The sequence below is a fragment of the Theropithecus gelada genome, chromosome 15 (assembly GCF_003255815.1).
Source record: "Theropithecus gelada isolate Dixy chromosome 15, Tgel_1.0, whole genome shotgun sequence".
Lineage (NCBI taxonomy): Eukaryota > Metazoa > Chordata > Mammalia > Primates > Cercopithecidae > Theropithecus > Theropithecus gelada.
In genome coordinates, this window is record NC_037683.1 from 45916060 (window position 1) to 45931511 (window position 15452).

The window sequence follows — 15452 nt, forward strand, 5'->3', positions numbered from 1 at the left end:
TTATTTAAGAAATATGGCCGGGCGCGGTGGCTCAAGCCTGTAATCCCAGCACTTTGGGAGGCCAAGACGGGCGGATCACGAGGTCGGGAGATCGAGACCATCCTGGCTAACACGGTGAAACCCCGTCTCTACTAAAAAAATACAAAAAACTAGCCGGGCGACGTGGCAGGCGCCTGTAGTCCCAGCTACTCGGGAGGCTGAGGCAGGAGAATGGCGTAAACCCGGGAGGCGGAGCTTGCAGTGAGCTGAGATCCGGCCACTGCACTCCAGCCTGGGCGACAGAGCGAGACTCCGTCTCAAAAAAAAAAAAAAAAAAGAAATACATTGGCCGGGCACAGTGACTCACACCTGTAATCCCAGCACTTTGGGAAGCTGAGGCGGGCAGATCATAAGGTCAAGAGATGGAGACAATCCTGGCCAACATGGTGAAACCCTGTCTCTACTAAAAACACAAAAATTAGCTGGGTGTGGTGGCATGCACCTGTAGTCCCAGATACTTGGGAGGCTGAGGCAGGAGAATCACTTGAACCCAAGAGGCGGAGGTTGCAGTGAGCCGAGATTTCGCCACTGTACTCCAGCCTGGTGACAGACCAAGACTCCATCTCAACAAAAATAAAAATAAAAAAAAAGAAATACATTTTGTTGGGCCATAACTGCCATTAATCATGATTCCTCTAATGGATTTGGGCAAAGTAAATTGAAAGACTTTGGAAAGAATTAATCATTCTAGATGCATTAAGAACATTCATGATTCATGGGAGAAGGTCAAAATATCCACATTAACAGGATTTGGGAGAAGTTGATTCCAATGCCCATAGTTGACTTTAGGGGGCTCAGGACTTCTGTGGGGGCAGTAACTACAGATGTGGTAGAAACAGCAAGAGACCTACATATAGAAGTGGAGCCTGAAGATGTGACTGAATTGCTGCCATCTCATGATCAAACTTGAATGAAGGAGGTGTTGCTTCTTCTGAATGAGCAAAGAAAATCTTTTCTTGATGTGGATTCTACTCCTGATGAAGATGCTGTGGACGTTGTTGAAATGACAACAGAGGACTTAGAATATTACATAACATAGTTGATAAAGCAGTGGCATGGTTTGAGAGGATTGATTCCAGTATTGAAGGAAGTTCTACTGTGGGTAAATGCTATCAAATAGTATCACATGCTACAGAGAAATCTTTGGTGAAAGAAAGAGTCAATCGATGCATCAAACTTCATCTTTGTCTTATTTCAGGAAATTGCCACAGGCATCCCAATCTTTAGCAGCCACCACCCTGATCAGTCAGCAGCCACAACACTGACGCAAGACCCTCTACCATCAAAAAGATGACTCACTGAAGGCTCAGGTGATCATTACCATTTTTTTTAGTATAAAGTGTTTTACAAGACCAGTGCTCTAACCCATGAGCTATGGAGCCATAATAAAGTATTTTAAAATTCCAGCTGGGCACGGTGGCTCACGCCTGTAATCCCAGCACTTTGGGAGGCTGAGGAGGGTGGATCACCTGAGGTTAACAGTTCGAGACCAGCCTGGCCAACATGGAGAAACCCTGTCTCTACTAAAAATACAAAAATTAGCCGGGTGTGGTGGCGGGGGCCTGTAATTCCAGCTACTCAGGAGGCTGGGGCAGGAAAATCTCTTGAACTCAGGAGACAGAGGTTGCAGTGAGCCAAGATTGCACCACTGCACTCCAGCCTGGGTGACACAGTGAAACTCTGTCTCAAAAAGAAAAAAAAAAATTAAGGTATATATGTTGTGCTGGGTGCAATGGTGGATGCCTGTAATCCTAGCCCTTTGGGAGGTCAAGGCTGGTAGACTGCTTGAGCCCAGGAGTTCGTGACCAGCCTGAGCAACATAGTGAGACCCTGTCTCTAAAAAAATACAAAAAATTAGCTGGGTGTGGTGACTCGTGCCTGTAGTCCCAGCTCCTCAGGAGGCTGAGGTGGGAGGCTCACTTGAGCCTGAAGGCAGAGGTTGCAGCGAGCCAAGATTGTGCCACTGCACTCCAGCCTGGGCACCAGAGTAAGCCCTGTTGTTAAGAAAAAAAAAAAAAATCAAGGCTGAACAGACCTTTAGCACCAAAGAGACCATTCTGTCTCTCCTCTCTCAGGTTTAACTTTCTCATGAAAATCTTACCCCTAGCCCATTTTAACTTAACTCACAATATATGCCTGGCACTATGCAAGACTCTGGAAATGTGAAGAGGAACAAAATAGCTATGGCTGACCCCTAGTCAGCCATAGTTTATAGTCTACTAGAAATAGTTATCAAAGTGTGGTCTGGGGACCTTGGAGGAGGGAGGGAGAGTCCTTGGAGCCCTTTTGGGGCTGTGTGTGAAGCCCAAACTACATTCTTGTATTCATAATAATATAGCCAGTTCTCATTCTTCATGGTAGTTATGTTCTATAAAGTTGCTGTGACTGCTGAATAAGTGAATACTGAATTATTGCTCTTAAGGGAAATACAAGGTTAGGTTCCTACAAGTTTCTGGTCATTTTTGTCAACCAACCAATATGTAACCTTGTTTTCTGTGTATTTCTATTTAAAGATACGTTAACATGAGAGGATGGTGGCATGTATGCCATCTCCCATTCACGTTCCTATCTTCCCTGGAAGGCTATTATGAGATGATTTCTTATGCTTTCCAGGTTCTGATGAGATTAGGGTTTTATGCCATGGCCTCCTCAGAACAGAGCTGCAGAATACTAAAGCCCTTAGCTGCAGCTAAGAATGAGCTTCTCGAAAGGGTGTCCCATGGCTTGCCTTGCAGTCACCTGACCCCTTTTGTTTTGGTGTTTTCCTTTTGGTGAGTGGGACAAAGACCATAGGAGCTGGCACCTTGAGCCACTCTTCCTTTTGCTGTTTACATAAGTGTCAAACAGTCTGATCTAAAAGTAGCCTGTTGTACCTTTCCCTTTCAACCAGGCAGGCCTTGTCCTTGTCCTTGTGTGTGCTCGACAAATAGGAAAGACCAAGAGGCAGATGTTGGATCAGTGTATTGCCCAGGCACTCCGCTCATTACTAGCCCATCTGACCCCTACATCTGCAGCCTGAAACCCAGTGATGAGAAAATTCTCCATGTTACAGCCCTCATAAATGGCATTAACCTCTTTTAGAAGAAGATGGATTGCAAATGATTTTTAGATGTTCTTGTGGATAATACTTGCAGTATCTACACATTTAACGTTTGTTCATATTGCCATCATTGCAGAACCCAGGGGTAAAAAAGCTGCGAGCTGGAGGAGGAATCTTTGCTTCTCCAAAGGAGACTTCTCTCCTCTCTTGCTCTCTGAGGAAAGAGGGGACTCTAAAGTAGTTCACTTACGGTGGACCATGCAACATGGCTAAAAATGAGGCCTGCCCAGAGCCCGAGGCTTGTCACAACTTCCTCTGTCATTCTGTGAAACTTAGCCTTAAACAGACCAGAGTTTTGCCTGGCTAAAAACTGTGTTCTCTGCTTTATCTGAAGTGAAATGTATTTCTCCTGTTCCAGCCAGTGACCAATGCAATCACCTTATCCTAGAAAAAAAGTAAATTGTAAGCACCCTCAAGATGCATTCACTTTCAAAGTTTTATTATTTACTGGCTCACAAAGTAAGAATGCACATTGTAAAAAAATGTGCAAGGCTGGGCGTAGTGGCTCGTGCCTGTAATCCCAGCACTTTGGGAGGCCAAGGTGGGTGGATCACGAGGTCAGGAGATCAACACCATCCTGGCCAACATGGTGAAACCCGGACTCTACTAAAAACATAAAAATTAGCTGGGTATGGTGGTGCACACCTGTAGTCCTAGCTACGCAGGAGGCCGAGGCAGGAGAATCGCTTGAAACCGGGAGGCAGAGGTTGCAGTGAGCCAAGACTGTGCTACTGCAGTCCAGCCTGGCGACAGAGCGAGACTCCATCTCAAAAAAAAAAAAAAAAAAAAAAGTGCAAAACACAAAAAGTAGAAATAAACACACAAAAAAATCCGTCTCACATCTACAAGAAGGCAACAACTGTTAATATTCTAAGATACTTCCCTTTTTTCCTTTACACAAGCACAACTCTATATGTAATCTTGTACCTCACCTTTTGATTCACATCATTTCATATTTTTCCATGACTTCACATTGTAAATATTATGTTGACTAACTGCATAGTGATTTGTGGATGCATCAAAATTTATCTAACTCTTCCTCAAACATGGCACCTAGGTTAAGAAGCTTGTCGCTTTTGACACAAGCTATCTGAATGAGTGACAGATGGTATGGTGTGGTTGAAACAGCAGTGACTTTGCAGTCACATTTTTTGACCCATGTTTGAGATCTGGTCAGCCACTTGTAACTGGTTTGTGTGACTTTAGGTAAACTGCTTAATTTCTCTGAGCCTCAATTCCTTTCCCCATGTATAAAATAGGACCGGTAACTTCTACTTCACTGCGTTGTTCTAAGTCAGTAGTTGACAGACTATAGCTCAGGAGCCAATTCCAGGCCACTATCTGTTTTGGTAAAAAAAAGTCTCAAAGGCACACAGCCATCTCCATTCATTTATACATTCATTTACATATGGCTGCTTTTGTACCACAAGAGCAGAACAGAGAAGTTGTGACAGAGACATGGCCTGCAAAAATATCTGGCTCTCTATAGAAAAGATTTGATGACCCCTATTCTAAATAATGGACGTGAAAGTAATTCTGTAGACAGAAAAAAGCCTAACCAAATGTGAAAGATTATTCTTGGCAGAGCCCACAGTAGGTGCTCATTAAACATTTGTTCTAAGGATGTGTAGCTAGATGGAGAATTTTATTCACCAGAATCCCTGCAGAATGAGTCTCTGTTCAAGAGAAGCATGAAGGAGGAGGTAATTCAGAAGAGCATCAGCATGGGGTGAGAACCCTGTGCAGAGGGAGAGGAACAGAGATTTTTAACACCTGGGAAACTATAAGGACAAGGAGAACTGCGTGAAGATGTTTAGAAGTTTTCTGGATGATGCTCTGAATAAAACTCCTATGCAGCCCAATTAAAGTAATCCACAGTAAAGATCAACATGGTTCTTTAAGACTTTCAGAGTAAGACCAGTGTTTATTTAACTTCAACTCAATGTAGGGATTGGATCAAAGGACTATAGCTTTCAAATCGATTATCAAATTGACAGAATAAAAATAACAACTCAGGCTGGGCATGGCAGCTCAAGCCTGTAATCCCAGATCTTTGGGAGGTCAGAGCAGTAGGATCCCTTGAGCCCAGGAGTTTGAGATCAACCTGGGCAACACAGTGAGACTTCATCTTTATATTTTAAAATAAGTCAATTAATTAAATAAAAATAAAAATGGGTGTGGTGGATAATGCCTGTAATCCCAGCACTTTGGGAGGTTGTGGCAGGCGGATCACTTGAGGTCAGGAGTTTAAGACCAGCCTGGCCAACATGCTGAAACTACATCTCTACTAAAAATACCAAAATTAGCTAGGGGCCAGCGCGGTGGCTCATGCCTGTAATCCCAGCACTTTGGGAGGCCGAGGCAGGCGGATCACCTGAGGTCGGGAGTTCGAGACCAGCCTGACCAACATGGAGAAACCCTGTCTCTACTAAAAATACAAAATTAGCCGGGCGTGGTGGCACATGCCTGTAATCCCAGCTACTAGGGAGGCTGAGGCAGGAGAATCGCTTGAACCTGGGAGGCGGAGGTTGCAGTGAGCTGAGATCGCACCATTGCACTTCAGCCTCGGCAACAAGAGTGAAACTCCGTCTCAAAAAAAAAAAAAAAAAAAAAAAAAAAGTGTGTGCCTGTAGTCCCAGTTACTCAGGAGGCTGAGGCAGGAGAATCACTTGAACCCAGGAGGTGGAGGTTGCAATGAGCCGAGACTGTGCCACTGTACTCCAGCCTGGGCGACAGAGCAAGACTTTCGTTTCAAAAAAAAACAGCCCTAATACTGAATTTATAACACAAAATTTTAATTATTAGCACTCTCCCATAAAGCACAGGGAAGAATATCTTATTTAATAAAAAGAGGATAATATTTCACTGGGCAGGCTGGGCACAGTGGCTCACGCTTATAATCCCAGCCCTTTGGGAGGCTAAGGAGGGCAGATTGCTTGAGCCCAGGAGCCTGAGCAACATGGCAAAACCTCATCTCTACAAAAAATGCAAAAATTAACCTGGTGTGATGGTGAGCTCCTGTAATCCCAGTTACTCAGGAGGCTGAAGCACAAGAATCACTTGAAACCGGGAGGTGGAGTTTGCTGAGCTGAGATCGTGCCATTACACTCCAGCCTGGGCGACACAGCAAGACTATGTCTTAAAAAAACAAAAAACAGGCTGAGTGAGGTGCCTCACGCCTGTAATCCCAGCACTTTGGGAGGCTGAGGCGGGAGGATCACCCGAGGTCAGGACTTCAAGACCAGCCTGGCCAACATAGTGAAACCCTGTCTCTACTAAAAATACAAAAATTAGCTGGGGTGGTGGTGCCTGCCTGTGATCCCAGCTACTCAGGAGGCTGAAGCTGGAGAATCACTTGAACCTGGGAGGCGGAGGTTGCAGTGAGCCAAGATTGTGCCACTCTACTCCAGCCTGGGTGACAGAGTGTGACTGTGTCTCAGAAAAATAAACAAATAAAAATAAATAAATAAAAACACAAACAATTTAAAAAAATAGTAGTAAGGTCAGACTTTTGATCATATATTTTTTTTGTGAGTTCCCTAGTGCTATTCTGCCAATTTTTCTATTGGACAGCTTTTACTCCCCCATTGCTGATTTGTAAGCTCTCAAGTGATGTCCTATAGGCAGTCTATGGGCAGTATATTAAATATCGGATATTTTTGTTTATTTATTTATTGAGACAGTGTCTTGCCATGTCGCCCAGGCTGCAGTGCAGTGGCAAGATCACACAGTTCATTGCAGCCTCAAACTCCTGGATTCAAAGCAGTCCTCCCAGTTCAGCCTCCTGAGCAGCTGGGACTACCAGCATGTGCCACCAAGACCAGCTAATTAAAAAAATTTTTTTGGTAGAGATGGAGTCAAACTATGTTGCCCAGGCTGGTCTTGAATTCCTGGCCTCAAGTGATTCACCTGCCTTGGCCTTCCAAAGTGCTGGGACTATAGGTGTGAGCCACCATGCCTGGATATTTTTACTGGGAGGAGGGGGTGTCTGTCAAGATTAACCAAGAGGAAGTGAAAAAACATAACGCCGAGTGCGGTGGCTCATGCCTGTAATCCCAGCACTTTGGGAGGCCGAGGCGGGCGGATCACAAGGTCAAGAGATCGAGACCATCCTGGCCAACATCCCTGTCTCTACTAAAAACACAAAAATTAGCTGGGAATGGTGGCACACGCCTGTAATCTCAGCTACTTGGGTGGCTGAGGCAGGAAAATCGCTTGAACCTGGGAGGCAGAGGTTGCAGTCAGCCGAGATCATGCCACTGCACTCCAGCCTGGGCGACAGAGCAGGACTCCATCTCAAAAAAAAAAAAAAAGAAAAAGCATAACAATTATCCATGAAAGCTGGCAAAGTGGTGTACACTTTTAGTTCCAGCTACTTGGGAGGCTGAGGCAGGAGGATCGCTTGAGCCCAGGTCTAGTCTGGACAATATAGCAAGACCCCACCTCTAAAAAATATTATCCATGGGCCGGGCGCAGTGGCTCAAGCCTGTAATCCCAGCACTTTGGGAGGCCGAGACGGGCAAATCACGAGGTCAGGAGATCAAGACCATCCTGGCTAACGCGGTGAAACCCTGTCTCTACTAAAAAATACAAAAAAACTAGCTGGGTGAGGTGGCAGGCGCCTGTAGTCCCAGCTACTCGGGAGGCTGAGGCAGGAGAATGGCATGAACCCGGGAGGTGGAGCTTGCAGTGAGCTGAGATCCGGCCACTGCACTCCAGCCTGGGCGACAGAGCAAGACTCTGTCTCAAAAAAAAAAAAAAAAAAAAAATTATTCATGGATCCACTCCTTTATCTGCCTGAAAAAAGAGGGTCCTGCCCTGGCACACTTAGAACTACTCTCTCCTGCCTCTCTATAAAGATGGAGGAAGGGGAGAAGATGACTTTTTTTTTTTTTTTTAAACAGACTTTTTAGTTAAGAGAGAAAAAAGAGCAGACTGGATGTGAGGAAATTGATGGGAACAAAGAGCAAAGAGTAGAGATTTAACAAAAAGTGTTGTTGAGGGTTATGTATACCTTTAACATATTTGAAAAATATAACATATTTGAAAATATATGAGCCAGGCGTGGTGGCTCATGCCTATAATCCCAGCACTCTGGGAGGCCAAGGCGGGTGGATCATCTGAGGTCAGGAGTTCAAGACCAGCCTGGCCAACATGGCAAAACCCCATCTCTACTAAAAAATACAAAAACTAGCTGGGCGTGGTGGCGTACACCTGTAATTCCAGCTACTCAGGAGGCTGAGGCTGGAGAATCGCTTGAACTTGGGAGGCAAAGATTGTAGTGAGCTGAGATTGTGCCACTGCACTCCAGCCTGGGTGACAAGAGCAAGACTCTGTCTCAAGAAGAAAAAAGAAAAAAGAAAAACAAAAGAAAAAAATAAGTTATTTTAGCATGGTGGCTCACACCTGTACTCCCAGCACTTTGGGAGGCCAAGGTGAGAGGATTGCTTGAACCCAGGAGTTCGAGATCAGCCTGAGCAACAGAGTGAGACCCAGTCTCTTTCAAATAAAATAAAACAGACTTCAGACCATGGTTTGCTTCAAAATCTGTAAACATATAATGGTTAACTAAGAATTTCTGTGCCTGTGGGGGACACCTTTTAGTATAGTTTCCCTTAAGTGGAATGTAAAGTTGTGTGGTAGATAAGGCTAGGCTGTTCCTGTGGTCAAATGAGCATTGACCAGTGAAATGGAGAGTTGTTTGATAAGTAGATCATTGGTCAGTATCCCTTGCTACCAATCTGTCTGTGAGAGTCCCTAAGCACCAAAAGCAAGACAAGAGCAAGACTCCATCTCAAAAAAAAAAAAAAAAAAAAAAAAGTTTAGAATATATGTATGTGTGAAAACAAAGTGAAAAAAGACTTGAGATTTTGCTTGTAGATTTTTGTTTCTACCTTCAGAAACTCAGAAGAAAACTTTTTCTAGTGGAAAGTAAAATTATTGGATGGAATGGGAAATCCGAAACAGGGGAAGTAACACTTAGACGCCGACTGATCACCTACTTTCGAGCTACTGTCCAGGAATACGACAAGAGTTCAGAGCCACATTTTTTTTTCTTCCTTTTCAGAGAGGTGGGGCTTAAGATTTCGTCTGGACTTCGGATGCCTATTGGTGACTGCTCCGTGGCAGCTAAACCAAGAGAACAGCTGCTCTGCTCATTATTTCATACCACACCAGGGTACAGAGCTTGTGCTTTGGGATGGAAACCTATGGTTATCCGCAGAGGGAGTCATGCTTTCAAGGACCTCATGTAAGTAATTTGGAATTCAATAGAGCTTTATTATTGAAATTGCAATCAGAAAAAAAAGGGGGAAAGAAGGAAAATTACAAAGAGGAAGAGGAAAGCTTTGGTTTTAAATCTATCAAATCCATCATTTTAAAAGACTTTTTAACTGCTAACTCAGGTTAGTCATTCTGTGGCTGCTACTTGCTTCTCAGTTACTGTGCTAAAATTCATGGTCTTTCTGCATTTCCAAACTGAAAGCTGAAATTGAACTCTTTTCTCCAGATTCCTGGCACTTTCATCAGATAAAGTGGGGTTCCTTTTACTTTTTGAGATCTCTGTTTCATAAATACAGTTTATTTTCAAAACATGCAATGTTTGTTTTAACTATTTTGTTTCCTTCCCTTTTGGAACATGGCATGTAGAGCTGCCTAATTTGTACTTCTTTTCCCTCAGTTATTTAACTATTTACTGACCACATGATTGGGGTGGGTATATTTACTCCAAATTAATTAGTATCTAAGTCAAATAAGAAGGAAATTATCACGTTTATCAATATATAAATGTGACATATAGTGTGCTACACTATAGTGTAGTTTATTAAACCTAATTTTTCATTGAGGCATATGGAAATCCAAATGTTTTAGGAAATCATCATCACAGTTCAATTAGGTGATTAAAATATATATTCAATTTAAAGATCATCTATAGTTAAGGAATGGCTTATACAAGTGTGTGTGTGTGTGTGTGTGTGTGTGTGTGTGTGTGTGTGTTTAAAGACAGGATCTTGCTCTGTCACCCAGACTAGATTGTAGTGGCATAATGATAGCTCACTGCAGCTTTCAACTCCTGGGCTCAAGGGATCCTCCTGCCTCAGCCTCCCAAGTAGCCAGGACTACAGACACACACTACCACACCCAGCAAACTTTTAAATTCTTTGTAGAGACAGGGTCTTGCTATGCTGCCCAGGCTGATCTCCAACTCCTGGGCTCAAGTGATGCTCCTGGCTTGGCCTTTCAAAGTGCTGAGATTACAGGTGTGAGTCCCTGTACCTGGCCTTATAAAGACTTTCCAATTAGATGATATTATTCCTGCAATTATTGCCAACACAGTTTACTCCTAGCTATATCACTAATGCATACTTTCTATTTGCCTTCTTCAATGAGAATTTATTTTTATTTTTTATTAGCACACTTAAATTGAAATTCAAGGTCAGACTTTCTGAGCTTCTAGCTAGAACTTGTAAGTTTTTTTCCTCGTGTCATCAATAAAATCTGCTTAGAAATGGTTGTTTCTAGTTATGAAAGTAATAGTTGCTCTACTCATCTCTCCATCCATTTTTTTTTTGTATGACTGACTTTAAAAATGTGGCCTGTAGCCGGGCACGGTGGCTCACGCCTGTAATCCCAGCACTTTGGGAGGCTGAGGCAGGTGGATCACAAGCTTAAGAGATCGAGACCATCCTGGCCAACATGGTGAAACCCTGTCTCTACTAAAAACACAAAAATTAGCCGGGCATGGTGGCACACGCCTGTAATCTCACCCACTCGGGAGGCTGAGGCAGGAGAGGCGGAGGTTGCAGTGAGCCGAGATCACACCACTGCGCTCCAGCCTGGCAACAGAGTGGGACTCCAACTCAAAAAAAAAAAAAAAAAATTATGGCCTGAAATGATCATTTCATTCATTTGCCTAATGTTTGGTGGTTTCTGTGGCCACACAAACTCTGAAATACTCTATGTGGCCTTTAAGTTATCTTCCAAGTTACTCTCCCACTTAATAATTCAATTATCTTTTCCAGTATTCCTCAATAAAACCTTTCTCCTGTCAGGCTGGTCTCCCCTGTATGCTATTCTCATGCCCATTTTATTGTCTTCACTCACATCATGTTCTCACTTCCAGGAAAATATTCTTTTAACATGTGAAACTGATAGGGTTTCACGGCACACTGAATGTGAAAGAGAAAGGAGGTGGAGAGGCCAAGAATGCCTCCTAAGTTCCAGTAGGTGATAATACTATTCACTGAGAATTAGGACGGAAGAGAAAGCCCAGGTTTATGAGGAAGAAGAAAGCTCAATTTTGGACAAGCAGATTTGAAGTGTTTGTAGAACACGTCCAAATAAAGATGTCCTATAAGCAGTTGAATATTTGAGTTTGGACTGAAAAGACTGGGACAGAAATTCACATCTAGGAATCATTTTAAATGATTGTGAAACCATGCAAGTGGCTGAAGTCATGCTGGATATATACTACAATGAGATATAAGGAAGACTATAGAATTCTAAAAAATACTTTTATTTAGGAGTTTGAGAAAGTATAAGAGCCAGAGAAGTTGGAAGTAGGCAGGAAATCAGGTGTTTTGCAAGCCCAGGATGTAAAATGTCTCCAGAATAAGGCAGTGACCAACAGTGTGAAAAAGAAGGGGTTAAGAGAAGAGAAGCCAGAGGGCAGAGAAGACTAGGTACATGGGCAGTTGGAAAAGGAGGGAAAGTGGCCAGGAAAGCACCACTAAATATTTAACATAAGGTGCAAGAGCCTGGCACAATGGCTCACACCTCAAACCCCAGCACTTCAGTAGGTTGAGGCAGGAGGATTGCTTGAGGCCAGGAGTTCAAGATCAGCCTGGGCAACATAGCAAGACCCTAGCTCTAAAAAAATTACAAAAATTAGCTGGGCATGGTGACACATGCCTGTAGTCCCAGCTACTCAGGAGGCTGAGAGGAGAGGATTGCTTGAACCTGGGAAGTTGAGGTTGCAGTGAGCCATGATCCTGCCACTGTACTCCAGCCTGGGTGAAAGAGCGAGACCCTGTCACAAAACAAAACAAAAAATGTACCATAGACCGAAGTACCTGGGTTTCTGCAGAATTTTACACCCCATTAAATTTAGTGATGTCTAACAGCCATTCGGTTGTCTAAGATTTAGACAGCTACTATATGAAAAATACCATTAAAGAGTTCCAAATTGGCTGGGCGCGGTGGCTCACACCTGTAGTCCCAGCACTTTGGGAGGCTGAGGCGGGTGGATCATGAGGTCAGGAGTTCAAGACCAGCCTGGCCAAGATGGTGAGACGCTGTCCCTACCAAAACTACAAAAATTAGCCTGGTGCAGTGGCAGGTGCCTGTAATCCTAGCTACTTGGGAGGCTGAGGCAGGAGAATCACTTAAACCTGAGCCGAAATTGCGCCACTGCACTCCAGCCTGGGTGACAGAGTGAGACTCTGTCTCAAAAAAAAAAAAAAAAAAAAAAAGAGTTCCAAATTGGCCAAGAGTGACAGTAGAACACAGTCAGGGGCAGAAAAATCTGGTGAAACAGGTAGGGTAAGAAATGTAGCTGGTGCTTTGGGCTAAGAGTAAGCAGTGTATTTAAAAATACGTAAGGTTTATGAAATGTGGCCAGGCACAGTGGCTTATGCCTGTAATTCCAGCACTCTGGGAGGCTGAGGTGGGTGGATCACCTGAGGTCAGGAGTTCGAGACCAGCCTGGCCAACATGTCGAAACCCCATCTCTACTAAAAATACAAAAATTAGGCAGGTGTGGTGGCAGGCGCCTGTAGTCCCAGCTATTCGGAAGGCTAAGGCAGGAGAATTGCTTGAACCCAGGAGGCAGAGGTTGCAGTGAGCTGAGATTGCACCATTGCACTCTGCCTAAGCTACAGAGCGAGATGTTGCCTCAAAAAAAAAAAAAAAAAAAAAAAAAAAAGTTTATGGAGTGCATTATGTCTAGGACAAATTTGTGTCTTCAATGTGTCTTCAATATCTTCCTCCAGATCCTCAATCTCATGGAAATGTCCTGTAGGTGCTACAAATTCAACATATCCAAAATTAAAGCTCATTATCTTCTCACCTACTCCAGCCCATCTCCAAATCTGCTTCTCTAAGTGCAGTGGTGAAGTCTTGGCTCACTGCAACCTCCACCTCCTGGGTTCAAGTGATTCTCCTGCATCAGCCTCCTGAGTAGCTGGGACTACAGGTGCACGCCACCATGCCCAGCTTTTTTTTTTTTTTTTTTGTATTTTTACTAGACGAGGTTTCACCACATTGGCCAGGCTGTCTTGAACTCCTGACCTCAGGTGATCCACCCACCTCAGCCTCCCAAAGTGCTGGGATTACAGACACGAGCCACTGGGTCCAGCCCCTTCTCCACATTCTTATGATTCCATCCTCTCATTCTCTATTTCCATTATTACACTTTAGTTGAGGTCCTGAAATATTATTCCTAACTGGTTTCCCTTCTTCTAGTCCTTCCTCCTCTTCCCAGGCCATCTTCTGTAGTTCTAATTAAGCAAATCCGATCATGCCATTTCCCTGATTAAAAACTCTCCCAATTGCCGGGCGTGGTGGCTCATGCCTGTAATCCCAGCACTTTGGGAGGCCGAGACGGGCGGATCACGAGGTCAGGAGATTGAGACCATCCTGGCTAACATGGTGAAACCCCGTTTCTGCTAAAAATACAAAAAAATCAGCCAGGCGCGGTGGCAAGCGCCTGTAGTCCCAGCTACTCGGGAGGCAGAGGCAGGAGAATGGCGTGAACTCAGGAAGCGGAGCTTGCAGTGAGCCAAGATCGTGCCACTGCACTCCAGCCTGGACGACAAAGCGAGACTCCGTCTCGAAAAAAAAAAAAGAAAAAAAAAAAAAAAAAACCTCTCCCAATTATAGTGAGGGAAAGTCTAACCTCTTTAGTACAACATCATGCAAGGCCCTTGCTGACCTGACCTTGCTCACGTCTTGTCTGCATCTCCCAGTTACTTTCTGCCTCCACACATCTATCTCATAAGACCGCCAAATTTCCCACCTTGTTTTTAAATTCATCATGCTGTTTTATGCTTGACTTATTATAAAGATTGAGCAAGAGTGTTGTGTTACTAAGATCATGAGCCTAGATGGTGGAGGATGACTGGTGCAGGCAGTTCAGCACAAGCAACTTGGCCTAGCCAGAGAGAAAAGAACAAGGATGGCTAGGAATCTTTGGTAGAAGATGTGATCCTCCTTTGACTGAATGTTTATTGACTGTGTTTCTTACATAAGGTATGATTCAAGGAACTATCAGGGAGACAAGCATACCAAATAGGGCTAACTTCAAGGAATTTATGATCTGATTTTAAAAACGTAGGTCATGTATAATGAGGTGACTAATACGACTGATTTTTCTTGGGTTCCTTATAATACATCAGATATCTAATATTACAGTCACAAATATATACATTCAAAGATACCAGGTAATTCATCATAAGTATAACTAATAATAAGTGTGAAGCCAGGCATGGTGGCTCACGCCTGTAATCCCAGCACTTTGGGAGGCTGAGGCAGGCGGATCACCTGAGGTCAGGAGTTCAAGACCAGCCTAGCCAACATGGTGAAACCCTGTCTCTAGTAAAAATACAAAAATTAGCCAGGTGTGGTGGCAGGTGCCTGTAGTCCCAGCTACTTGGGAGGTTGAGGCAGGAGAATCCCTTGAACCCAGGAGGTGGAGGTTGCAGTGAGCTGAGATCGTGCCACTGCATTCCAGCCTGGGCAACAGAGCGAGACTCATCTCAAAACAAAACAAAACAAAAAATTTGAGAGAAGTTAAGACAAGTGCTCCAGGAGTTCAGAGAAAGAACAGATTATTTTGGGATAGGGTGTTCAGATTAGGTTTCACAATAGAGATAGCATTTGAAACCTGATTGGGTGTAAGTAGCAGACAAGGAAGAGCCTTCTAACTTTAAGGAATGATACAAAGGTAGAGAAAGAACTGTTTGGGGCAGATGGATCCAGGAGGGGAATAATGTTGGTAAGATCAGCAAAAGGTCAGGACCCTTAAATTGTGGAGGACCTTAAATGACAAACTTGTTCCACCTAGGCATACTTTATCTAGCAGGGAATAGGGAGCCACTGAAGTTTTTCTTAAAGAATTAACTACATGAAAGTAGTCTTTTAAGAAGATTTAATCAGGCAATAATGTGCAAGATAGATGAGAGGAGCAAGGGAATGCAGGCAGGAAGGGCAAGAAGAAATAGAGTAATCCAGGTCTTTGTTAATTCCACTTATTTATTTTATTATTAAAAGGTGGGGTCTTACAATGTTGCCCAGGCTGGACTCAAACTCCTGGGCT

The 15452-nt window shown here is 43.8% G+C and overlaps 1 protein-coding gene across 2 annotated transcripts in view; it reads left to right on the forward strand.

Moving 5' to 3' along the window:
* Positions 1-9227: 9227 nt before the first annotated feature.
* Positions 9228-15452, forward strand: part of GNE (glucosamine (UDP-N-acetyl)-2-epimerase/N-acetylmannosamine kinase) — a 57812-nt gene continuing 51587 nt past the window's right edge. Inside the window, exon 1 of one of the 2 annotated variants that reach the window (XM_025360739.1) lies at positions 9228-9389. In XM_025360739.1, coding sequence (XP_025216524.1) covers positions 9339-9389 — 51 coding nt within the window. In that variant the 5' untranslated portion in view covers positions 9228-9338. The remainder of the gene's footprint in view (positions 9390-15452) is intronic. The other variant, XM_025360742.1, reaches the window with a different exon arrangement.